Source organism: Rana temporaria, chromosome 2 (assembly GCF_905171775.1).
Source record: "Rana temporaria chromosome 2, aRanTem1.1, whole genome shotgun sequence".
Lineage (NCBI taxonomy): Eukaryota > Metazoa > Chordata > Amphibia > Anura > Ranidae > Rana > Rana temporaria.
The window spans coordinates 36,522,009-36,549,261 of NC_053490.1; the positions used below are offsets into that span (position 1 = coordinate 36,522,009).

The window sequence follows — 27,253 nt, forward strand, 5'->3', positions numbered from 1 at the left end:
GAATCCAAGAGAGGGGGATTGTCCCTGAGTTGTATATCTGTTGTTACATGTGTTTTTCACCCTACATTGAGTTATGGCTAATGACTTAATGAGCTAAGCATTTATGGCAGACATAGTCCTGTTGAGGACGGGGGTCCGTCACTAGACATGTGCAATTCGTTTAGTTTCTAATTAGTTTTTTAACGAAAATTTGGAAATTCGTTAATTTCAAATTTTCGTTTTCACAAATTTTTTATTTCCGAATTTTTGGACTTCCGAAAAATTCGAATTGCCGAATTTACGCATTTTTCAATTTCCGAATTTTCGGACTTCCGAAATTTCGAATTTCCGAATTTTTCAATTTCCGAATTTCGAAATTTTTCGGAATTTTTGTATTTCAGAATTTTTAAATTTCAGAATTTTCGTATTTCAGAATTTCGGAAATTCGGATTTTCGGAAATTCAAATTTTTTAATTTTTTTTTTATTTTCGAAATTCCGAATTTTCGAAATTTCAAATTTTTCATTTTTTATTTTCGAATTTTTCAAATTTCGAATTTTTCAAATTTCGAATTTTTCAATTTTCGAATTTTTCAATTTTCTATTTTTTGAATTTACAAATTTTTTATTTTCGAAATTCCAAATTTTCTAATTTTCGTAATTCCGAATTTTCTAATATTCGAAATTTCTAATTTTCAAATTTTTGATTTTCGAAATTTCGAAAATTAAAAAAAATCTGAATCTTCGAAATTGTTTCATTTCCGAAATTTTCCGAATTGTTTGAATTTCCGAAAATTAGTTTTTTTCATTTTCGTGTCATTTTTTTTTCAGAAATTTCATTTTTTCTGTTTTATTTGTTTTTTGCTTTTTCGGAAATCCGAAATTCCGAAATTTAGAATTTCCGAATTTCCAAAAAAAGCAAAAAAGGGAATAAAACGGAAACATTTTTTTTTTCGATTTTCCAGAATTTCCGAAAAAAATCAAAAAACAAAAATAAACGAAAAAATTTTTTTTTGGCAGTGCACATGTTTATCCGTCATAGACACAGTCTCTTTCCAGTGCTGACCTTGTAGTGGAAATGTCTGTGCCAGGGTCACACAGGCAGCTCCGGCACGCGTCTCCACATGGAAAGAAAAGCACATCTCTGTAACATTTCCTTTATTCTTCAATTTTTGCTTTTCAGAGAACAGCAGAGAAATATTGCATCTGGAGAAGCAGATTACAGTGGCAAAGACAGAGAGGGATTATTGGCTGGAATATAAGAATGTGGGGAGCCCAGAGCATGCCAAACAGATTCATCTCCTGCAAGAGGACATCAAGCATATGTCACAGAACTTCACAGAGATAAATGGTCAGTCCCATATCAGTTCAAGTAAAAAATTTATTTAATAATCGCCTCTCCTGCTACCCACACCACTGATTGCTCCAGCAGTGAGGAGAACAATCTTCTGAGTCTAAAACTTCCAGAAGTGTCAGATTCCTGGCCTGCAAGTGCTTTAAGGTTCCTTCCACCAGCCTCTGCATCACAACTGTATCTTGTAGAACAATGGTTCTCAACCACCGGGTCATCACGGCCTCCCTCCTCCCGGGATCAAGCCAGCTGCAGATCCCCTAAACTCCCACAGGGCCTCACAGCTGCCATGGTGCCACCCAGGGGAGGGCTGGCAGCCTTAGGCCTTGGGGGAAGGCCAGTCAAGTGGCTTATTAAACAAACCAATTGAAGCAGCAAGTGAAGGATTACAAGTCCCAGCATGAACCCCTGAGATCTAAGGATGTCACCCCCGACTGATGTGCACTCTTTAGGCCAGTGCCAGTCCTGGCTGTGACAGCTTTGCTGCTGCTGTGGTGGCCTTTTCTGGGCAGAATCAGATCAGGTTGGGGGAAATTGCCACCCTGCCCCCTGGCCCAATCCGCCACTGGTGCCACCTAACCTCTAAAAGTGACTTACCTTTCCCCTTAACCTCCTACACTCAGGCCCCCTGAGAGCCCTCAGCCCCCAAAGTTTACCAGGCCCTGATCTCAATAAGGCTGAGAACTAGTGTTGTAGAGGATGATGGAGGAAACCTCAGCGTACTGCGGGACATAAATCTGAAAATTCTTTCATGGGCCTCTTCTTCTCAATGCAAGAGAGGTGAGTATTATAACGTATCTCAAGACAAATGTAGTTACATAGGGCCAGATTCACAAAAGAGATACGACTGCGTATCTCCTGATACGCTGTCGTATCTCTGTGATCCGCCCGTCCTAACTATGCGGCTGATTCATAGAATCAGTTACACATAGATAGCCCTAAGATCCGACAGGTGTAATTGACTTACACTGTCGGATCTTAGGATGCAATACTTCGGCCGCTGCTGGGTGGAGTTTGCGTCGTTTTCCAGCGTCGGGTATGCAAATTAGCTTTTACGGCGATCCACGAAGGTACGCGCGTTCGTTATGTCATCGCTAGTCAGTTTTTCCCGTCGCAAAGTTAGGCCTGCTTTTTCATGGCCTAACTTTAGACGAGCCATGTTAAAGTATGGTTGTCGTTCCCGCGTCAAATTTCAATTTGACGTCCGGGTATACGAAAGTACGTTACGCACGTCGCCATTCAAAACATTACGTCGGGCGACGTCATTTCGCGCAATGCACGTCGGGAAATTTTCACACGGAGCATGCGCAGAATGTTCGGCGCGGGAACGCGCCTAATTTAAATGGTGCCCGCCCCATTTGAATTAGGCGGGCTTGCGCCGAGCGGATTTACATTACACCGCCGCAAGTTTACAGGTAAGAGCTTTGTGAATCAGGCACTTACGCTGTAAACCTGCCGCGGAGTAACGTAATTCTACCTGAATCTGGCCCATAGTTGTTAAGGTTGAATAAAGACACCAGTCCATCCAGTTCAACCTACAAAGTGTGTGTGAGTTTATATTATATAATATTAAACCCCATATCTCTGTATGTTAGATTCTGAGTACTTTTTATTTATCACCGCCATTTGGACACGCCCCTGTAACCAGTTTTCTATCAAGGGACATACTCCATGGTCCATGTCGACAGACCCGCAAAAAAGGGAGCAACTCAATATTATGCGAGTGGGCATAAAGTTATGGCCGATGAGTGCACTTTAAACATCTTTTTGTTTTGTAAAGTTTTTATTTTAACACTTTGAGAGCAGCAATAGATTATACACGTATCCTGGGGCCCCTGGGCAGTGCCCAGGTGTGCCCTCTCATTAAGACAGCCCTTCCCCGTAACCCATCCTTTGTAAGAGGGGCGTGCACTGCTTCAAATTGTAGGTGTTGCCAAGTCTTAAACCTGCATATTGCACATGGCACATAGTCCAGGAGCAATGAACAGACTGCAGGCCACAGTCATGTGTATGGTGTAGGGCAGTGTTTCTCAACTCCAGTCCTCGAGGCGCCCCAACAGGGCATGTTTTCAGGATTTCCCTCAGATGAAATGGCTGTAATACTTACCAAGGCAGTGAAACTGAACAAATCACCTGTGCAAAATAATGGAAAGCCTGAAAACATGACCTGTTGGGGCGCCTTGAGGACTGGAGTTGAGAAACACTGGTGTAGGGAACAGTGCTCAGGAGTGCATATCACATAGGGTGCAGGGCTTAGGAGTGCATATCACATAGGATGTAGGGCTCAGGAGTGCATATCACATAGGGTGCAGGGCTCAGGAGTGCATATCACATAGGGTGCAGGGCTCAGGAGTGCATATCACATAGGGTGCAGGGCTCAGGAGTGCATATCACATAGGGTGCAGGGTTTAGGAGTGCATATCACATAGGGTGCAGGGCTCAGGAGTGCATATCACATAGGGTGCAGGGCTCAGGAGTGCATATCACATAGGGTGCAGGGCTCAGGAGTGCATATCACATAGGGTGCAGGGCTCAGGAGTGGGTAACACCTAGGCCAGTGTACAACAAACCAAATTACCTGGAGGGAATCAAGTAATATACGCAGGGCCGCTGATAAGGGGGTAGCACTGGCCCTCCAGCATGGGGCCCAAGCCCCATCAGTTCAACAGTGGAGGGCCGGGTAGCTTTATGGTGCAAGCAGTTCTGCCTCCCTGCAGTACAGCTGGCTTCTCCCCCGCTCCCTCCTGCAGACTGTCAGCTGCTGCAGGGGGAGCCACAGGGGTAGTAGTTTCAGGGAATGTCCTACCTTCTGCTCCAATCACCCCCTCTCCTGTTCAGGATCATCTGCAGCTTTGGTACCCCTGTGCCCCCCCCCTCCTCCTCCTGTGTTTACTGTGCTTCAGTTTGTGAATGAACGGGGAGCCTATACATAGTCTGCTTCCTGTTCATTCATTCTATAGCAGCTGAGGCTGCGGAGAAATAGTTGGGGATTTGTGTCCTCTATCACTTTCTCTGTCACAAAAGTGAGAAATCAGGGATCTGTTTAGACCCCTGATTTTTCACCAAATTCCCCCCAGGGCTATTAATAATGTAGAAAAAAGCATTGTAAAACATTATTTAAAAAACATAATTAAGGGCGAATTCATACATGTACTCTGGCCACAAACATGAGTGGTTTATTCATGCGGTTGGAGCCGTGTTCGGGGTCATACACCTGCACCTACACACCCACCCAGCCTGGGGGGGCACCCCCATGATTTCTAACAGCAACCCTGAATATACATTTTAATTTTTTTCTATGCACTTAAAACCCCATGAAGATGTTGATGTTTTCTTCTCTTCTTCATCCAGAACATTTCAGAAGAAGCCTGGAGATGACAAAAGACAAGATAGACCAGGAGACCGAGAGGAAGATGGGTCTGACAAGAGAGATGGCCACATTGGTATAGATGGCATTTCATTACAGTTGTTTCTGTAGGCCCAATCAGAGCCCCGTCCCTAACAGGGCACCAAAGTGACAGAACTTGCCTGCCCCCTCCGGCTTCACACACACACACACACACACACATTCCTGTTGGTTAATGTGGCAGATCATCATAGCGGTGGATAATTTGAAATGAGGGGGAAGGGAATCTCTGACACTACCAGGAAGTAAACTTTGTACAGAATGGCCTAATATTGGCAAAACTAAATGATAGCTACAGCAGATATGTGCATGAAGTTTATACCTGCTTCCAGCTCTTTTTTATTTCCAAAGTGAGAAAAGTACTTTACTGTAAATCTGTCCCCAGACTGAGCCATTCAAACTGAGCTTATGATAGGAGAAATACATAAGGAGAGGTAACCATCATTTTAAGCCAGGAGATCCGCACATATAGACAGTTGTATGCAAATCTTTTTTCAAATCAAGCCTGGGCCTGCCACTTCCTGCCGCTTGTGCCTGCTTATTCCAGGGCTCAAGTCCTGCGGGAACGCGTGGGAACGGAGTTCCTGCACTTTTTTCACAGCAGGAACGCAGTTCCCTTTGCAGGACTAGAGCAGCCGAGCCGCCCGAGCCAATCCTTCACTAAGCAGCGATGCCCAGCTCGAGTCAGGCCCCCGTACACACGTCCGAGAAACTCAACGGGCAAAACACATCGTTTTGCTCGTCGAGTTCCTTGTGAAGCCGCCGAGGATCTCGGCGAGCCGAAATTTCCCATTGAACAATGAGGAAATAGAGAACATGTTCTCTATTTGGCCCGACGAGATCCTCGTCGGCTTCCTCGGCCAAAAGTGTACAGACGACCGGGTTTCTCTGCAGTATACGGCTCCCATCGAGTTTCTGGCTGAATTCTGCCGAGAAACTCGGTCGTGTGTACAGGGCCTCACTGTCAGGGGCAGGCGAACCTTAGTCATCCTTTATGTTACTGGCCGATTCCTGTATATGAATTCATCGGGTAGTGTGCGGGTATTCCGTCACTTCCTCAATGCCGCAATGTCTCCTGGGAGCTTTTGTAATTGTTCCCAGGAGACATTGCGGAGGTCTGCCGTGAGTTATTGCGGGATTTAGAAAGAACTTGCTTTAGAAAAAACATGCGGTTTAGTAATTATGCATATGAGCGTATCATTTTTTTTTTTATTTTGGTGGGGGAGTGGATGAGGGAGTTCCCACACTTTTTTCCCCAGGACTTGACCCCTGTTATTGGCCCTTTAATGTGAAGGGTGGCATCAATTAACAATAGGAAATCTGATGGGGAGTAAAATCAATCTTGATAATTTCTGTGAAATCAGGACATGCATTTGGGAGTATAGAGAACTTTAGTTTGAAACAGGTGACATAAGAAAAAATGGAGGCGCTGGACTAAAAATTGTCCGTATCATCAATTTCACATATAAATTGATGGTAACTCTAACCAGCTTGACCTCGACCACTTGGAAAACACAACATGAAGGGGGGGGGGGGGGTGATCCCACTGAATGGGAACCTTCCAGCTTGAGAAGAAATAGAGATCCAACTGATCAGCTCGACAGTCCATATACAATATACTATAGTCCGTAGGATTCAATATTGGGTTGGCCCACCCTTTGCAGCTATAACAGCTTCAACTCTTCTGGGAAGGCTGTCCACAAGGTTTAGGAGTGTGTCTATGGGAATGTTTGACTATTCTTCCTGAAGTGCATTTGTGAGGTCAGGCACTGATGTGGACGAGAAAGCCTGACTCGCAGTCTCCGCACTAATTCATCTCAAAGGTGTTCTATCAGGTTGAGGTGAGGACAGCCAAGTTCCTCCACCCCAAACTCTCTCATCCATGTCTTTATGGACCTTGCTTTGTGCACTGGTGTGCAGTCATGTTGGAACAAGAAGGGGCCATCCCCAAACTGTTCCCACAAAGTTGGGAGCATGAAATCGTCCAAAATGTCTTGGTAAGCTGACGCCTTAAGGCCCCGTACACACGGTCGGACAAAACCGATGAGAATGGACCGAGGTTCAGTTTCATCGGTCCAAACCTACCGTGTGTATAGCCCATCGGTCTGTTTTCCTTCGTTCCAAAATTTTAAAACATGCTTCAAAACCGAACCGATGGACCGCTGGCCGATCCGTCCAAACCGATGGTTAGTACAGAAAAGCATCAGTTCAAAACCCGCGCATGCTCAGAATCAAGTCGACACATGCTTGGAAGCATTGAACTTCGTTTTATTCAGCACGTCGTGTGTTTGACTTCACCGCGTTCTGACCCGATCGGTTTTTGGAACGATGGTGTGTACGCATATCAGGCCGTCAGGCCACTTCAGCGCTGAACCGATGAAAACGGTCCATTGGGCCATTCTCATCGGTTTGGAACGACCGTGTGTACAAGGCCTTAGAGTTCCCTTCACTGGAACTAAGGGACCAAGTCCAACCCCTGAAAAACAACCCCCCACCATAATCCCGCTCCAATAAATGATTTGGACCAGTGCACAAAGCAAGGTCCATAAAGACATGGATGAGTAAATTTGGGGTGGAGGAACTTGACTGGCTTGCGCAGAGTCCTGACCTCAACCCAATACAACACCTTTGGGATGAATTATAGCGGAGACTATGAGCCAGTGCTTCTCGTCCAACATCAGTGCCTGACCTCACAAATGCTCTTCTGGAAGAATGGTCAAACATTGCCATAGACACACTCCTAAACCTTGTGGACAGCCTTCCCAAAAGAACAATAAGGAATAGGGTGGGACTTTAAATGAGGCATGCACCCCAGGAGAGTAACAATAACAGTGGGATTTGGACAGGTATGTGATCCAGCAGAACCGAGCAAATAACATGAAAGCATTGCACGAATACAAAAAACAGTCAGTTATTTAATAGTCTAAAAATTATATATACAGTAGATACAATAGTAACATGGTAGATCTGTTACAATAATCAAAGAAAATTGCATACATTTCAACAGTTCATGGTAACAATGATAGAAATAAATAAATATAATAGGTTCATGCTGGAAACGATATCAAAAGAGGCCAAATCACTGGAAAGTATCTCCATGATAAATGAATATTGATACGTTGGTACACTCCACTGGTATAGAGAGGAGATTAGTTGGTAAAAGATATCATATATAGACCAGAGGGGCTTCTAATGGCTCCTAACAGTAAAAGTTAATGCATAGTGTAAACATTAAATGAGATCAAATTCGTTGGAATAACTCCACAGTAATAGTGACCACAATCGATCATATAGTCGATGTGTATGATAATAATTAGTACATTAGCAACAGGCATGGGGGGGGCCATCTGGTGGCTCCTCCATAGTAATAATACCCATAGTTGAGAAGTATATAAAATACATTCGATCTGTAGAACGTTGGTAAAGGTGCAATGGCAACGAATGAGAGGGGGGGCGTCTATTGGCTCAACGCGTTTTGTGGCTAGTGCCACTCCTCAGGAGCAGAGTATGAAGTAGATATCTGTAAATATCAAAAACCATGATTTAAAATGAGGGTATATATAATAGATCCAGTTATGGAGAGAAGGGGAAAAGGGATCATAGTAGTAACTAATCCCCAAAGTACTCACGGGTGTGTCAAAACCGAAGGTACAGACTAGGAGGGCAGAAACGTAGCCGGGAAGGTAACAGCCCACGGGAGCTGAGGTGGGCCAACCCCACCACAAGGATGGAAAACGATCCAGTAAAAAGCTAGGTGTCCAAGATGGCGGCCTCATGGATAACATGGAAGTTAATGTGCCTTCATCATACTTATGTTATCTGTGAAAATTAAAAATTGTAGAAGCTGATAATAGCTATATCGTGAACAATTGTAATACAAAAATATGAAAAAATAATAAATAAAAAATAAATATTAAACATGAAAAATTGTCTAAAGGTGTAGGGCAAGGGATAATAGGGTTGTGACCGTGAAGTGTACATAAGGTGCACTGTGTCCCAAATGTGGTAATAACCATAAAGGAAGGGCTGTGAGTGGACCCCAAACAATGGGGTGGTATGCCAAAAACAGAACCCAGTTATGACAGAGGGACAGAGTGTAAGGAAGGGATGGGTAGTGGGTAAAATAGGGTATAAAGGTCTAATTATATACCTGAAGGTGAGTAGGATAGTGCCAAGGAACGACCAGGACCACGGGGCACACCGCCGTAAGGAGAACCGCTGCCCTGGAAGGAGTATAAATACTCACTAGGGTGGGGAGTGGCTCACAAACGGCACGTGGGTTGTCCAAGGAGAAGAGGCGGCGTGTGAGCGAGGGCGAGCGGGTGATCCCGCCGCCCCACACTAGCCACCTCGCATAGTAATAATACCCATAGTACCCAAAGTACACCCGTGAGTACTTTGGGGATTAGTTACTACTATGATCCCTTTTCCCCTTCTCTCCATAACTGGATCTATTATATATATACCCTCATTTTAAATCATGGTTTTTGATATTTACAGATATCTACTTCATACTCTGCTCCTGAGGAGTGGCACTAGCCACGAAACGCGTTGAGCCAATAGACGCCCCCCCTCTCATTCGTTGCCATTGCACCTTTACCAACGTTCTACAGATCGAATGTATTTTATATACTTCTCAACTATGGGTATTATTACTATGGAGGAGCCACCAGATGCCCCCCCCATGCCCGTTGCTAATGTACTAATTATTATCATACACATCGACTATATGATCGATTGTGGTCACTATTACTGTGGAGTTATTCCAACGAATTTGATCTCATTTAATGTTTACACTATGCCTTAACTTTTACTGTTAGGAGCCATTAGAAGCCCCTCTGGTCTATATATGATATCTTTTACCAACTAATCTCCTCTCTATACCAGTGGAGTGTACCAACGTATCAATATTCATTTATCATGGAGATACTTTCCAGTGATTTGGCCTCTTTTGATATCGTTTCCAGCATGAACCTATTATATTTATTTATTTCTATCATTGTTACCATGAACTGTTGAAATGTATGCGATTTTCTTTGATTATTGTAACAGATCTACCATGTTACTATTGTATCTACTGTATATATAATTTTTAGACTATTAAATAACTGACTGTTTTTTGTATTCGTGCAATGCTTTCATGTTATTTGCTCGGTTCTGCTGGATCACATACCTGTCCAAATCCCACTGTTATTGTTACTCTCCTGGGGTGCATGCCTCATTTAAAGTCCCACCCTATTCCTTATTGTTCAAAATATCGGGGATGGATGCGCTTGGCTCTATGCCTTGCGCCTCATTTAAAGTCCCACCTATTTAGTTTCTTGCATCTACATGTTTCCGGGGATGGATACATGCACCCTTACAATCATACACTATATATGTTGGTACTCTCCCTCCTTTAGGTTACTTAGCTGTCTGTTCATTTCAAACTGTATGATCATTATATGTTTAAACCTTGTATTATACCAGTGTTGGCCTCCAGGGGTTTCAGCTTCATAGTACCCCTCACATCGTTACCCACAATGTGATTTTCGGATGTGTTGCTGCCTTACAATGGGCCAGCTTGTGGCTGGGCAGAATGTACCAGCCGGCTCTATCAGTCCCGGGAGCTGCGATGCGCTCTTGGGGCCCGCCCTTCCCCATCCCTCCCACTGCCTTGGGGGTGTGGCTGGGGTTGGGCGGACGTCCGATTGCGCATCGACGGCACGCTTCCTACGCCATGTCTGCTGCGGCACTACGTGTGACGTCAGCGGACTGACGTTGTTGATTCCCATCTGGAAGTCCCTGCGAGGTGGCTAGTGTGGGGCGGCGGGATCACCCGCTCCCCCTCGCTCACACGCCGCCTCTTCTCCTTGGACAACCCACGTGCCGTTTGTGAGCCACTCCCCACCCTAGTGAGTATTTATACTCCTTCCAGTGCAGCGGTTCTCCTTACGGCGGTGTGCCCCGTGGTCCTGGTCGTTCCTTGGCACTATCCTACTCACCTTCAGGTATATAATTAGACCTTTATACCCTATTTTACCCACTACCCATCCCTTCCTTACACTCTGTCCCTCTGTCATAACTGGGTTCTGTTTTTGGCATACCACCCCATTGTTTGGGGTCCACTCACAGCCCTTCCTTTATGGTTATTACCACATTTGGGACACAGTGCACCTTATGTACACTTCACGGTCACAACCCTATTATCCCTTGCCCTACACCTTTAGACAATTTTTCATGTTTAATATTTATTTTTTATTTATTATTTTTTCATATTTTTGTATTACAATTGTTCACGATATAGCTATTATCAGCTTCTACAATTTTTAATTTTCACAGATCATCATACTTATGTTAAGGCACATTAACTTCCATGTTATCCATGAGGCCGCCATCTTGGACACCTAGCTTTTTACTGGATCGTTTTCCATCCTTGTGGTGGGGTTGGCCCACCTCAGCTCCCGTGGGCTGTTACCTTCCCGGCTACGTTTCTGCCCTCCTAGTCTGTACCTTCGGTTTTGACACACCCGTGAGTACTTTGGGGATTAGTTACTACTATGATCCCTTTTCCCCTTCTCTCCATAACTGGATCTATCAAAATCATGGTTTTTGATATTTACAGATATCTACTTCATACTCTGCTCCTGAGGAGTGGCACTAGCCACAAAACGCGTTGAGCCAATAGAAGCCCCCCCTCTCATTCGTTGCCATTGCACCTTTACCAACGTTCTACAGATCGAATGTATTTTATATACTTCTCAACTATGGGTATTATTACTATGGAGGAGCCACCAGATGGCCCCCCCCATGCCTGTTGCTAATGTACTAATTATTATCATACACATCGACTATATGATCGATTGTGGTCACTATTACTGTGGAGTTATTCCAACGAATTTGATCTCATTTAAGAGCCAATAGACGCCCCCCCTCTCATTCGTTGCCATTGCACCTTTACCAACGTTCTACAGATCGAATGTATTTTATATACTTCTCAACTATGGGTATTATTACTATGGAGGAGCCACCAGATGCCCCCCCCATGCCCGTTGCTAATGTACTAATTATTATCATACACATCGACTATATGATCGATTGTGGTCACTATTACTGTGGAGTTATTCCAACGAATTTGATCTCATTTAATGTTTACACTATGCATTAACTTTTACTGTTAGGAGCCATTAGAAGCCCCTCTGGTCTATATATGATATCTTTTACCAACTAATCTCCTCTCTATACCAGTGGAGTGTACCAACGTATCAATATTCATTTATCATGGAGATACTTTCCAGTGATTTGGCCTCTTTTGATATCGTTTCCAGCATGAACCTATTATATTTATTTATTTCTATCATTGTTACCATGAACTGTTTAAATGTATGCAATTTTCTTTGATTATTGTAACAGATCTACCATGTTACTATTGTATCTACTGTATATATAATTTTTAGACTATTAAATAACTGACTGTTTTTTGTATTCGTGCAATGCTTTCATGTTATTTGCTCGGTTCTGCTGGATCACATACCTGTCCAAATCCCACCGTTATTGTTACTCTCCTGGGGTGCATGCCTCATTTAAAGTCCCACCCTATTCCTTATTGTTCAAAATATCGGGGATGGATGCGCTTGGCTCTATGCCTTGCGCCTCATTTAAAGTCCCACCTATTTAGTTTCTTGCATCTACAGCCTTCCCAGAAGAGTTGAAGCTGTTATAGCTGCAAAGGGTGGGCCAACTCAATATTAAACCGTCATTAACGTTCATGTGCGTATAAAGGCAGGTGTCCCAATACTTTTGGTAATATAGTGTATCTTTATTCTTGACAATATAAAGACAACCAGTAGAAATGCAGTAACCAGTGAGTTTCTGTATGGACTGTGGTAAAATGATCCTAAAGTAGAATTCTGGTCAAAACCTAAATACTCTTAAAAATTCTCCCTCCCCTCCTAACACCCATTCTAACCTTTGTTGGAAAGAGCTGTATACTTACCAATTTTCAGGGCTACTCTCGTCACGTGATCCGGCTCCCCTCTGTCACCCGCCATTGGCTGACACGGGAGAGATCACATATACTCTTAGCGGCTTTGACTGCATGAATACCATTTCAGCCATGAAAATATCATGTCAGTTATAAAACTATTGGTCAGAGAACAGAAGAAAAAAAGTGAACATTTATTTTTGAATTCTTTCCTAGGACGCAGTGAAGCATATTGACCTGGAAAGCCAGAAAGAAATCCAAGAGAATGAGTGGATGAAGAAAGAGGTAAGTAGGGCCTTGCTGTATGAAATGATATGTTTCCAAAATGGCCTATATTGGCCCCAAACACATCTGAAGCCTAACTTCCCATCTGGAAGTCCCCATCACATCAGAAGCCCCCTACTTTTCCTCCAAGTTCCCCCTATACATCAAAGGCTCTGCAGTACAGGAGAGTCCTCCATCACAGACGCCCCATTCAGGGCCGTCTTTAACCACTTCAGCCCCAGAAGATTTGGCTGCCCAATGACCGGGCCATTTTTGCGATTCAGCACTGCATCGCTTTGACTGACAATTGCGTGGTCGTACGATGCTGGACCCAAAAGAATTAAAGTCCTTTTTTTTCCCACAAATAGAGCCTTTTTTTGGTGATATTTGATCTTCTCTGTCAATTTTTTTTTTTTGCATTATGTACAAAAAAAAAAAGCGACAATTTTGAAAAAAAAACAATATTTTGTACTTTTTGCTATACTAAATATCCCCATTTTTTTCTCAGTTTAGGCCGATGTATTTTTCTACATATTTTTGGTAAAAAAAATTGCAATAAGCGTTTATTGATTGGTTTGTGCAAAAGTTATAGCGTCTACAAATTAGGGGCTAGTTTTATGGCATTTTTAATTATTTTTATACTGGTAATGGCGACGATCTACGACTGCAACATTATGGCGGACACATCGGACAAATTTGACACATTTTTGGGACCATTGGCATTTTTACAGCGATCAGTGCTATAAAAATGCACTGATTACTGTGTAAATGTCACTGGCAGGGAAGGGGTTAACATTAGGGGGCGATCATGGGGTTAACTGTGTTCCCTCAGTGTGTGTTCTAACTGTGGGGGGGGGGAGACTGACTAGAGGAAATGACAGATCGTGGTTCCTAGCTATTAGGAACTCACGGATCTGTTTCTTTTCTCAGAAGAGGGATTTGAGTGTTTACACACACACACACGTCCCTGTTCTGCCGCTCGTGGCCGGGAGTCATCGTGACCGGCATCGGCACCCCCGTGATGCAGTGCGCACGCCTGCTATCCCGCTTGAAGGGACCGACTGTTCGCAGAATCTTGCCGACCTGATGCAGTATAATGACGGTGGCTGGTCGGCAAGTGGTATTGTTTGGACCCTGGGCAAACATTTTTTTCTTGAGACATACAATAAATAGCAGCTAGAATCAGTTTACTGAATCAGATCAGGCAGCGATTGCAATTGGTTGACAGAGGTTACAGTGTATCATTATCACTGACTGGTTGCTAGAGGTTACAGCGCACAATATTTTGTGCCAGTAGTCATTGTAACAATTCTGGCCCAGATTCTCGTACGAGTTACGCCGGCGTATCTCCAGATACGCCGTTGTGACTCCGAGTCTGAGCCGTCGTATCTTGGCGCCTGATTCAAAGAACCAGATATGCCAGAATTTGGATAAGATACGACCAGCGTAAGTCTCCTACGCCGTCGTATCTTAACTGCATATTTACGCTGGCCGCTATGGGCGTGTACGCTGATTTACGCCTAGAAATATGTAAATCAGCTAGATACGCCGATTCACGAACGTACGCCCGGCCGTTGCATTACAGATACGCCGTTTACGTTAGGCTTTTCCCGGCGTAAAGTTACCCCTGCTATATGAGGCGTACCAATGTTAGGTATGGACGTCGGAACAGCGTCAAATTTTTCACGTTTTACGTCGTTTGCGAATAGGGCTGGGCGTCATTTACGTTCACGTCGAAAGCATTGGCTTCTTGCGGGCTAATTTGGAGCATGCACACTGGGATACTTTCACGGACGGCGCATGTGTCGTTCGGAGAAAGCGTCATTTACGGGGGGTCACAATACATTTACATAATACACGCCCACATCTTCCACATTTGAATTAGGCGGGCTTACGCCAGCCTATTTACGCTACCCTGCCGCAACTTTGCTTTGAGAATACTGCACTTGCCTGACAAAGTTGCGGCGGCGTAATGTAAATAGGATACGTTACGCCCGCACAAAGATGCGCTCTCCTACGTGAATCCGGGCCTCTGTGTATGAATACATATGTATATGGGAAGGTGTATGGGGTAGTTGATGTCATGAACACATCCGTTTGATACGTTTTTATGTGGTCTAATTGTTCTTTCTACTCTAATTTATCTAATAAAAATATGTTTTCCTGGAGTTCAGCATTAAGGCATGAGGAGGATCTTCAGTCATCAAACTTGTTCTCCTTAAAAGGTTTTCCATTCAGGGCTTTGCGTCCCAAATGTTATTTCTCATCCTCTCCAGGTTGCAATTTACAGTAAAGACATTCAGGATCTGGAGAAGACTGTTTATAAGACGGAGCAGGAAAATTTGCAATTAATAAGTCATCTTTTCAATTGCCGGCTTCAGGATCTAAAAATATCCAGGTACGTTTAAGTGCACATGCGGGGTAATAAATATTCCTGAAGCTTTGAATGCTGGAGGGATTAACCCCCTAGAGGAATGTGCGATTCCCAGCAGAGAGAAGCTTCTGGATCACACAACTGACAACATTGGGGGCAAAATAAAATGAGCTATTTGATCTCAGAGACAACTGAGAACAGCAGGGTGGTTGTTGCATGGCCCCTTTCACTTGAATAGGTACTGCCGATGGAACACAACCTGTGGTTTAATTTTTGCCAAACCACACCGTGCGGCTGGGCAGTTGGGAAAAGGGGAGTTCAAAGCTTCCCCACAGTGCCACAGTGGTGGCGACCCGGTCTGAAGCTCCGTGACCGCGCCCGTGGGACCCAATCGCCGGTGGTGTCCTGCGATCGATCACAGTAGCTTAAGAACGGGGAGAGGTGTGTGGGGCAGTAACACTGATTGTCGTTCCCTATATCAGGGAACAGACGATCAGTGACGTCATGCCTACAGCCACGCCCCCTACAGTAAGAATCACTCCCTTAGGGCGCACTCAACCCCTTAGCGTCCCCTAGTGGTTAACCCCATTCATTGCCAGTGTAATTTTCACAGTATCAGTGCATTTTTATAGCACTTTTCGCTGTGAAAATGACAATGGTCCCAAAAATGTGTCAATGTTTTTGTATCCAATAGGGATGGAGGTGTGTGTTTTTCATACGCCTCATTTAAAGTCCCAACCCCAGTTTTCTTCAAAAATGTGTCATAAGCGTCCGCCATAATGTCGCAGTCACAAAAAAAAAAAAATCGCTGATTGCCATCACTACTGAAAAATATTAATAAAAATGCCATAAAACTATCCCCTATTTTGTAAACGCTATAACTTTTGCGCAAACCAATCAATAAACGCTTATTGCGATTTTTTTTTATAACAAAAATAGGTAGAAGAATACGTATCGGCATAAACTGAGGAAAAAAAATGTTTTTTTATATATTTGTTGGGGGATATTTATTATAGAAAAAAGTAAAAAATATTGAATTTTTTTTCGAAATTGTCGCTCTATTTTTGTTTCTTAGCGCAAAAAATAAAAACCGTAGAGGTGATCAAATACCACCAAAAGAAAGCTCTATTTGTGGGGAAAAAAAGGACGCCAATTTTGTTTGGAGCCACGTCGCACGACCGCGCAATTGTCAGTTAAATCGACGCAGTGCCGAATCACAAAAACTGGCCAGGTCCTTTACCTGCATATTGGTCCGGGTTTTAAGTGGTTAAAGTTCCCCATTTAGAAAATAAAAAACAAACCTTTACAACCCCTTTAAGCTCAACCACCCTATGTTGACCCCAGGCTTGGCCGGAGGGTGATTGTTGTTCGACTGTTCATTCTACAAAACATGTTCTCTACGTGTATTCTTATGTTGTATCTCGTTTGGCTTACTGCTCATACCCCATTCGTGGGATATGAGCCAATTTGGCTGGGGAACCCAGAACACAGTTTCTTCTACCCACTTCCCCCATCTCTTGCAGGAATGTCTTCCTAACGCAGGTGGTTGGGTTGGATCCACCAGAAGATATAGAGCACAGATCGGTCAAACAGGATCTGGACATAACCTCCGATGATAAAGGTTTGTCATAGATGTAAAGTAAATAGTCAATAAAGTTTATGTAAACTCCTATAATCTTCTGTTTTTCTTGCCCCCCATTTGGTCTGTTAAATACACCATTGAAAGTATTATATCTGTTTAAGAAGTGCAAAAAAAAATAAAAAATGAAGAAATTCAGAGCTGTTCTGTGTTGTTCTTAAAGTGGAGGTTCACCCAAAAAGTTAATTTTTAACATTAGATTGAGGCTCATTTTGTGAAGGGGAATCAGTTTTTTTTTTTAAATCGAAGCTGTACTTACCGTATTAGAGAGCGATCTTCTCCGCCGCTTCCGGGTATGCACTGCGGGACTGGGCGTTCCTATTTGATTGACAGGCTTCCGACGGTCGCATACATCGCGTCACGATTTTCCGAAAGTAGCCGAACGTCGGTGCACAGGCGCCGTATAGAGCCGCACCGACGTTCGGCTTCTTTCGGCTACTAATGACGCGATGTATGCGACCGTCGGAAGCCTTTTAATCAAATAGGAACGCCCAGTCCCGAAAGACCATACCCGGAAGTGGCGGAGAAGATCTCTCTCTAAAACGGTAAGTACTGCTTCGATTTTTAAAAAAAACACCCGATTCCCCTTGACAAAATGAGCATCAATCTGATGTTAAAAATTTTTTTTCGGGTGAACTCCCGCTTTAAGATGTTCTTGAGAGCTCTATAGAACAAGTAGTCCCTATAATGTGGAGATTCAGCAGTTTCAATTCAAGCATTATATGACCAGTTTAAAGCTAGCCATATACCGTTTGAAGGTTGCCCGATTCCATTTGGTGCTACAAGTAAAAATAAAATGTGTGCGTTTTAACGTGTTTTAAAAGAGAAACTATATGGGTCCATACACACCTACTTCTAGGTAGTTCCAGGGCTTCAAGTCACTTGCAAGTCACTCCTTGTCTCCATTCCCTACCTAGCCCCGAGCACCGTCCCATGGCTCCACACACCTCCCAATTCCACCCCTTTTAGAGACCACAGAACCAAGTATGATTTTGTGGTGCTAAGTACTTTGTATGGAATTTATTAATGATAACAAGATACGCTATATTTAAAAAAAATTTATATGTATGGGTGTGCCTATAAAGTACATTTTTAATATATATACACAAATATTTCCCAGTAGTTAAGACGTTGGCACACGTCTGTTTGTGTATCCACAGTGCCACCATGTGAAGATACTATTTATTTCCAAAGAAAAGCAGTACAAAAGATCCTCTGTAGTCGGTAACAATAGATCCCCAAGCAACAATAAACCCCTAGAGCATCAACAGACCCTCCAGCAGCAATAGACCCATCCCTCAACCAACAGTAGACCTCTCCCAGCAGCAATTGACCCCTTCAACAGCACAAGACCTTCCCAAGCAACACAAGACCTTCCCAAGCAACAATAGACCTCCCCAGCAACAATAGATCCCCCAGCAGCCAGCAACATTAGACCCCCCCCAAGCACCCTTTGCCATTACATACATTTAGTGCTGGAGGTGCTAGAACTGCGTTCCCCTGCATTTCTGCTGAAAAAAAGGCTTTGGGTATCACCCCACACATGGAACAATGCGAATTCAGCTTAAAAAAGCAGTGCTTCTATATTTGTGTCTGATATCTTGTAGAGCATAGTGCCAGAAAATACAAGAGGATCCTGGGATGGGTTCAGTGACCACTCCAAAACCGATGGCCCGGATTCAGAAACAACTTACAACGGCGTATCTCCAGATACGCTGTCGTAAGTCTGAATGTGAGGCGTCGTATCTTGGCGCCTGAATGTGAGGCGTCGTATCTTGGCGCCTGATTCAAAGATAAGCCTCAGATACGAGCGGCGTAAGTCTCCTACGCCGTCGTATCTGGGGGGGGCAATATTTACGCTGGCCGCTAGGGGGCGCTTCCGTATATTTCTGCGTCGAATATGCAAATGAGGTAGATACGCCGATTCAGAAACGTACTCGCGCCCGTCGGATTTAGTTACGTCGTTTACGTAAGGCGTCGGTCCGGCGTAACTTTACCCCTCATAAAGCAGGGGTAAGTCATGTTAAGTATGGACGTCGGCAAAGCGTCGTATTTTACGTTGTTTGCGTAAGTCGTCCGTGAATGGGGATGGGCGTAGGTTACGTTCACGTCGACTAAACATTGAGCCGGCGTAACTTAGGGAGAAAATTCGACGTGATACTGAGCATGCGCGCGCATGCACCGTTCGTTAGGTGCGTCATTTACTTGGGGTCACGATTCATTACCATACAACACGCCCCCTACCAGCCTAGTTTGAATTAGGCAGGCTTACGGCGGACCATATACGCTACACCACCGTAAATTAGGACCCAAGTTGTTTCTGAATACGGTACATGCCTCTCTAAGTTACGGCGGCGTAGCGTATATGAGATACGCCCGCCCAAACTTAGGCGATTCTTTCTGAATCTGGCCCGATGTCTATAATTCTATCTTAACAAACGAGAAAGCAGAGTAGACAGGATGAAGGGTCAACAGCATTCTAAGAAGGGATCTGCAATGGAAGTCCACATTTCCAATGTGTATCCAGAGATAGGGAACGCAGAGAGAAATCACAAACCTCTCTACAGCCATTGGCTCTTTATTGGTGGACTGTTTTGCGTGTACAGTAGGTGTTATTTTGTTGCTTTCAAGGGAAAAATTCTGGTTTTAATGCACTATATCATGCGGTTGGATAAAAGATTAGATAGGGTCGAACATGGTTATGTGTATCACTAATCTTCTGCTTCTAGGTGAGGACGGGGAGCTCGCCACCTCTGAGGGTAGAGATTCCCAGATATCGCTTGATCTGAAACACTTACTGCACGAGGATGAAAAGGATTTCAAAGTAAGTGGAGCCCCCATAGAACTGTACTATGCACATTACCACTGTAGGTGTGATGTCAACATACATTAAAATAAAAAAAATATATATATACCGTATTTATCGGCGTATACCGCACACTTTTTTCCCCTTAAAATCAGGGGAAATCGTGGGTGTGCGATATACGCCGATACTGCTGTTCCCGGGCGCCGCCGAAATAGACCGAGCCGAGTGTACTCTGTCACGCCCGCAGCAACGCGAGAGGAGCCGTGCGCCGCAGCGTAGAGCAGAGTGTACTGCGCACTCGGCTCCGCCCGCAGCCACGCGAGAGGAGCCGAACACACAGGAAATCCGGCTCCTCTCGGTGCCAAATCCAAAACAAACACCACTGCAACCCTGGGCAAGGTGCGGATGGACTGGACGGACCCCGCGAGGAAGCCGCAGACGGACGCCGGACAAAAATGTACTCCCCCCCCCCCCCTAAAAATACCTTCCAAAGTTTGGGGTGCGCGTTACACGCCGGCGCGCAGTATACCCCGATAAATACTGTATACTGTACATATAGAAAAGCCTTTTCGCACAGGCAGACCTTCCACTGTCCTCCAAGGAGCAGCGGATTTCAACGGACATACAGTTACATCTGTTGACATTGAAAAAAAGATACAACAGGAAGGGAGAACAACCTCCCACACAGTTGTCAACATTTCCCCTCTATTCCTGGTCCAGCGACAAATGAAAATTTTGCCTCACTTTTAATACTATAGACAAGGGTCACCAAGGCACATTGAGGGAGAATCTTCACAGGAGGTGCACAGAGCAAAAATAACCTGACCGAAATTCTAACCCTTCCATGCTCTATACAAAGCTAAAAAGGTGGTTTTAGATCTTAGGTGAATTATTTAACACCGCTTTTATATTTAAGCTTTGGTTCCGATCATTACAGAGGACCAAAGCTGTCGAAAGTGGTTCCCGATCATGTGATCACTTTCAGCTATAACATAGTAAACCTGATGCCTTCATTCAGATGGTCGTAGCTTACAGATGGAAGTCTGTCTGTTTAATACTGTAAATGTCTAACAATTATAGTTTTAAACAAAGGCACACTTCTGTTTAGAAAGTTTGGAGACCAATGTTCTAAACTGAGGGCCAGTTTATTGTCCTTCGGGCTTTAGGGGGATTGGACTGAGGCCAGTGGAAGTAGAAATGTTACTTGGTGTTAATGTTACTTGGTGTAAACATCACATTTGGTATTGGGGGGGGGGGGGTAGTGCCGCATCGTTGGTATCATTGGGAGGAATAGTGCCCCATCGTTGATGTCAGTTGGCAGAATAATTTCTATCAGTGGGAGAATAGTGCCCCAAGGACCGGATAAAGGCAAAAGGCCACATCCGGCCTTTGGGCCTCAGTTTTGGAGACCACTGGTTTAAACAAAAACAGCAGGGCTTATAAACATAGTAAACCAAATGCAATTTGTATATGTTCTTCAAAAATGATTATAGCCGAGTTCTGACGATTTTGTTTTTATTAAAAGTCAGCAGCTACAAATACTGCAGCTGCTGACTTTTAATATATGGAAACTTACCTGTCCTGAGTGCCCCCGATGTTGGGTCCCGAAGCCGATTTGTCCATCCGCTCTTGGGTGGAGGCGCCGCCATCTTTGGTAAGTGAACCAGGTCGTGTCCTGCACGATCCCAATGGTCTCTATGTGTCTCCCAGAAGACAGCGCAGGGGGGGGGGGGGGGGTAGGCGCCGGACGTGGCGTAGGTCACTATGATGATCTATGCCCAGAAGTGGGAGCAAATACCTGTATTACACAAGTATCTGCTCCCTCCTCCCCCCTGAAAGGTGGCAAGTGCGACACCGGAGGGGGAGGATTCCAAAGAGCAGAAGTTCAATTTTTGGGTGGAACTCCACTCCGCTTAAGGACCGCCCACGCCATATATACGTCGGCAGAATGGCAAGGACATTCATGAACGTACGCCCGGCCGCCGCAGTACATTTACGCCGTTTCCGTAAGCCATTATCAGGCCTAAAGTTATTCCATCTATTAGATGGAATAGCAATGTTAAAGTATGGCCGCCGTTCCCGCTTCGAGATTCGAAATTTTTACGTCGTTTGCGCAAGTCGTCCGCGAATAGCAATATATGTTGTTTACGTCCACGTCGAAATCAATAGGCCCGTACGGCGTACTTAGCCGCAATGCACACTGGGAAATGTAGGCGCCCGGCGCATGCGCAGTTAACAAAAAAAACGTAAGGTCAAGCACAAGTAACATACAACACGCCCCCCTTACACACATTTGAATTAGGCGCCCTTACGCCCGCCCGCTTTAGGCTACGCCGCCGTAACTTAGCAGGCAAGTACTTTGAGAATCAAGTACTTGCCTAGCTAACTTACGGCGGCGTAGCCCAAACAGGCTAAGCTACGCCGCCGCAAAGTTAAGCGCATCTCTCTGAATCTACCTAATAGAGCGGAGAGATGCTTGTGTAAACAAGCATCTCCTTGCTCTGCCTAGTGAGAATGACACTGATCTTGGCTCGTGTACTCAGAGCGGAGATCAGTGTCATGTGACACAGAGCCCACCCCCCCTACAGTTAGAAACACAATGCAGGGAACACTTAACCCCTACAGCGCCACCTAGTGGTTAAACCCTTCACTGCCAGTGTCCTTTTCACAGTAACCAGTGCATTTTTATAGCACTGGTTACTGTGAAAATGACAATGGTCCCAAAAATGTGTCAAAAGTGTCCGATGTGTCCGCCATAATGTCGCAGTCACGAAAAAAATCACTGATCACCACCATTAATAGTAAAAAAAAAAAAAAAATGTATTAATAAAAATGCCATAAAACGATCCCCTAGTTTGTAAATGCTATAACTTTTGCGCAAACCAATCAATAAACGCTTATTGTGGTTTTTTTTTCCACCAAAAATATATAGAAGAATACATATCGGCCTAAACGGAGGAAAAAAAACTTTTTTTTTTATATATTTTTTGGGGACATTATAGCAAAAAGTTTTTTTTTTTTCAAAATTGTCGCTCTATTTTTGTTTATAGCGCAAAAAATAAAAACCGCAGAGGTGATCAAATACCACCAAAAGAAAGCTGGGAGTTTGGGAGCCACGTAGCACGACCGCGGAATTGTCAGTTAAAGCAACGCAGCGCTGAATCGCAAAACGCGGCCTGGTCTTTGGCAGCACAGTGGTGTAGTGAGTAGCACCTCGCCTAGCAGCAAAAGGGTCGCTGGTTCGAATCCCGACCACGACACCATCTGCCTGGAGTTTGCATGTTCTCCCTGCGCCTGCGTTGGTTTCCTCCGGGTACTCGGGTTTCCTCCCACAATCCAAAGACATGCTGGTAGGTAAATTGGATCTCGTCCAAATTGGCCCAGTATATGTATATTTGTGTATGACTGCGTATCCCAAGCGTGTCGTGATCCTACGGGGTAAAATGACCGCACCAGCCAAGCAGACACTGGCTGGAAAAAGCGCCCAGAGGCGATTCAGTTCGCATGTGTAAAAAAATTGTTGCTCATTTGCTACCAGAACTACTTTGGGGAAGTTCCATTTAAAAAAAAAACAAAAAAAACACCCGTATTTTTTTTTTTGCAGGAATACTTACACCTGGGCCCACTGGAGCTAAAATTGTTAAGCATCGACGGACAAGCTGTGCCACTACACAAGGAGAATGCAGAGGCCAAACATTCAAATGAAGGAATGTCCCCTCAGGATAAACTGCAATGGCCAGTCACACCAAGGATGATAAAATCCGCTTTTCCATCTTAACCAAAATGTTACTCTTCCAACAAGTTACTGTATGTAGAATAAATGTGCATGTCATTCAGCTGTATCTTAGTGATCTTCCAAGTGGGACAATGGCAGGAAAAATTGGATTTTATACTCACCGTAAAATCTTTTTCTCTATTGTTCATGGACGGACACAGCCTTAATCTTGACAAAGTGGGTATTGGCCTTCCTTTAGGAGTGACTAGGCAGAAAGTGTCAACAACTTCAAAGCTGAACAGCCCCACCCAGGGGGCGGTCCTACTGGCTATATCCCCTCAGCCTGCACTAAGCAGCTCAGTTCGTCAAAAGAAGTACAAACTTAAAAAAGAGGGGTGGGTTCTGTGTCCGTCCATGAACTCAGAGAAAGATTTTACGATGAGTATAAAATCCTATTTTCTCTTTCGTTCATGGACGGACACAGCCTTAATCCTGACAAAGTGGGACATCCCAAAGCAGTGTCAAAATAAGGGGTGGGAACAGCATAAAATTAACTAAGCAGAAAAAAAACTGAGCTGCTTAGTACAGGCTGAGGGAATATAGCCAGTAGGACCGCCCCCTGGGCGGGGCTGTTCAGCTTTGAAGTTAACACTTTCTGCCTAGTCACTCCTAAAGGAAGGCTAATACCCACTTTGTCAAGATTAAGGCTGTGTCCATCCATGAACGAAAGAGAAAGCCTATTGGGGTAGATCCACGTACCTGGGCGCATCTTCCCGCCGGGCGTAGCGTATCTAAGATACACTATGCCGCCGCAATTTTTTATTTTTTTTCAAATTCACAAAGAATTTGCGCCGTAAGTTACGGCAGCGTAGTGTATCCCTGGCGGCGTAAGGGCGCGGAATTCAAATGGATGTAATGGGAGCGTGTTTTATGTTAATACGTCGTGACCCGACGTAAACAACGTTTTTGGTTTTTTTTTAACTGCGCATGCGCCGTCCGTGGGGGTATCCCAGTGCGCATGCTCGAAATTAACCCGGAACAAGCCAATGCTTACGACGGTGATGTCATTCTACGCAAATCCCTATTCGCGAACGACTTACGCAAACAACGTAAAATTCAAAATTGTACGCGGGAACGACAGCCATACTTAACATTGAGTACGCCACCATATAGCAGCTTTAACTATACGCCGGAAAAAGCCAAACGAAAACGACGTAAAAAAAATGCGCCGGCCGGACGTGCGTTTGTGGATCGCCGTAAATAGCTAATTTGCATACTCGATGCGGATTTCGATGGAAACGCCACCTAGCGGCCGCCAAAAAATTGCATCTAAGATCCGACGGCGTACTAAGACGTACGCCTGTCGGATCGATCCCAGATGCCGTCGTATCTTGTTTTGTGGATACAAAACAAAAATACGATGCAGGAAATTTAAAATTACGCCGGCGTATCAATAGATACGCCGGCGTAATCCTTTTGTGGATCTGCCCCTATTGTGTTTCCGTACCTCCAGTGTGAGTCATAGACAGAACAGCAGCCAGCTATAGAGAGTGGCCCGCTGGCAGGAGAAACATTTCCCGAGATGGGCATTCTGCCATTATTTACATGTAAGCTGGCATGCAGCTTAAACAAAAAATGTCTGTGCCCCAATAAAATATTTCCTTTTTATTGGGCGGGAAGAGGGTAGCCCAGGAATTTTCATTATCAATCCCCCCCAAGCATAACAATCATTTAAAGCACAGGTGTCAAACACAAGGCCCACGGGCCGAATCCGGCCCTCCAGGCCATTTCATGTGGCCCTCGCACCTCTCCTGCTGCTGCAGGAGAGCTTCAGCCCTCCTTTGGTCCTCCTCCAGACCCTTACTTTCTGCTTTCAAGCAATGTGTCCAGTTTCTTCCCAGAAGCAGCATAAGGAAAGGGGGATGCACTGTGATGTAAGGGAGGGTGGGGGGCACAACTTCTGATGGTGGGGTGGCTCTTGACATCTAATGTAAGGGGAGGGGATGCGGTGGACATCTAATCTTACAGATACAATCGGCCCTTTTGAGGGCAATCATAATGCTGATGCGCCCCACAATGAAATTGCGTTTGACACCCCTGATTTAAAGTGTATTAATACCTTTGCTGGAGGGGGGAGTTATCCTTCAAGTGAACCCAAAATCTATTACAAACTTTGACTTTCCCAGACTTTACAGCTAGGCTCCCCAGACAACATCTATACGTTTATACAAGCCCCCCAAGCCAATGTGTCCTTGGCCAAGTCTATTACCTGTAATTGGAAGTCTTCAAAATACCATTCCTTGCCTTCAACTACCATGTTTCCCTGAAAATAAGCCCTATCCCGAAAGGAAGACCTAGTGTGATTATCAGGATGGGCTACAATATAAGCCCTACCCCAAAAATATGCCCTAGTAAATTTCATAAAAAATCCTGTAATCCGTTTTGTAAAACTGGGGCATTGTCTGTTTGTTGCTGTATTAAAAATCCCTTGTTTACACCCACCGCTGAATCGCCGGAAGTCCGCTTCTCTTCTCCCAGCTAACGTCTGCTGCCCCTCCCTCTTCAGTTCACGGAGCGAGCTGACAGCAAATATCGGCTCTTCTCTTTCCTCCCCGCTGATGTCGCCTGCCCCTCCCTCTTCAGTTCAGGGAGCGGGCTGACATTAGAGCGAATCTCGGCTCTTCTCTTTCCTCCCCGCTGATGTCGCCCGCCCCTCCCTTTTCAGTTCATGGAGCGGGTTGACGTCAGCGACACTCTCGGCTCGACTCTTTCCTCCTCTCCTCAGAGAAGACAAGGGAGCCGTATAAAGGTACTTTATATAAAACTGAGGGCTCATTGCACCATATACCAGTAAAACAACTACATAATGTCATAATGATTAAAAAAAAAATCTTTCTCCTGACCTGACAATGAGGGGGGGGGGGGGTCCGGGTTAGGAGAAGACAGAGGACATAAGAAATTATAAAATATTTTTTTTTTAAGGGATACAACCACTTTAAGACTGTCAGCTAGATGGACTTGAGACTTATTGCACACTGTATATGGATACAGTATTAATACAGTAAATAAATAAGCCCTACCCCAAAAATAAGCCCTAGTGTGTTTTTTGAAGCCAAAATGAATAATATAAGACCCGGTCTTATTTTCGGGGAAACACAGTATTTCAAGCACTCATCACTTCTATGTTTACTAACCCAGCATTTAGATACAATTTATTTGGGAGATAAATGAACATTTACTTGTCATATTAGCCAATGGGCGGACCAACCAACCTAGTTATACTCCCATAAATCGAGTATGGTTCTGTAGACATAATTGAAAGTGCATAGATCATTTTTTTAATATATTTGTTGTTGGGCACTTTATGTGTTTCTGTGAAAAGAACATATTCATATGATGGCCATCCTAGCTTACATACCGTATTTTCCGGCGTATAAGACGACTTTCTGGATGCAAAAAAATGCATCCAAAGTCGGGGGTCATCTTATACGCCGGGTACAGTCTCAGTACTCACTTTTTTTCCCCAGCGCTGACAGTCTAACATGCTGCGATCGCGAGCGTGTATTGATTTCAAAGCCGCGCCTTCACTGCAGAGTGTTCTGTGATAGGAGGAACAAAAATCTTCCCAGCAGCGCCTCTGTTCTTTGTTCCTCCTATCACAGATGCCTTCTCATCCTCGGACGAGATGAGAAGACGTCCGTGATAGGCGGAAAACATAACAGAGGCGCTGCTGGGAAGATTTTTGTTCCTCCTATCAC

The 27,253-nt window shown here is 44.5% G+C and overlaps 1 protein-coding gene across 1 annotated transcript in view; it reads left to right on the top strand.

Moving 5' to 3' along the window:
* Positions 1–23,616, top strand: part of CCDC83 (coiled-coil domain containing 83) — a 47,019-nt gene extending 23,403 nt beyond the window's left edge. Inside the window, exons 4-10 of the mRNA XM_040340078.1 lie at positions 1,161–1,328; positions 4,680–4,771; positions 12,914–12,982; positions 15,238–15,359; positions 16,859–16,956; positions 19,704–19,798; positions 23,385–23,616. Coding sequence (XP_040196012.1) covers positions 1,161–1,328; positions 4,680–4,771; positions 12,914–12,982; positions 15,238–15,359; positions 16,859–16,956; positions 19,704–19,798; positions 23,385–23,558 — 818 coding nt within the window. The 3' untranslated portion in view covers positions 23,559–23,616. The remainder of the gene's footprint in view (positions 1–1,160; positions 1,329–4,679; positions 4,772–12,913; positions 12,983–15,237; positions 15,360–16,858; positions 16,957–19,703; positions 19,799–23,384) is intronic.
* The last annotated feature ends 3,637 nt before the right edge of the window (positions 23,617–27,253 follow it).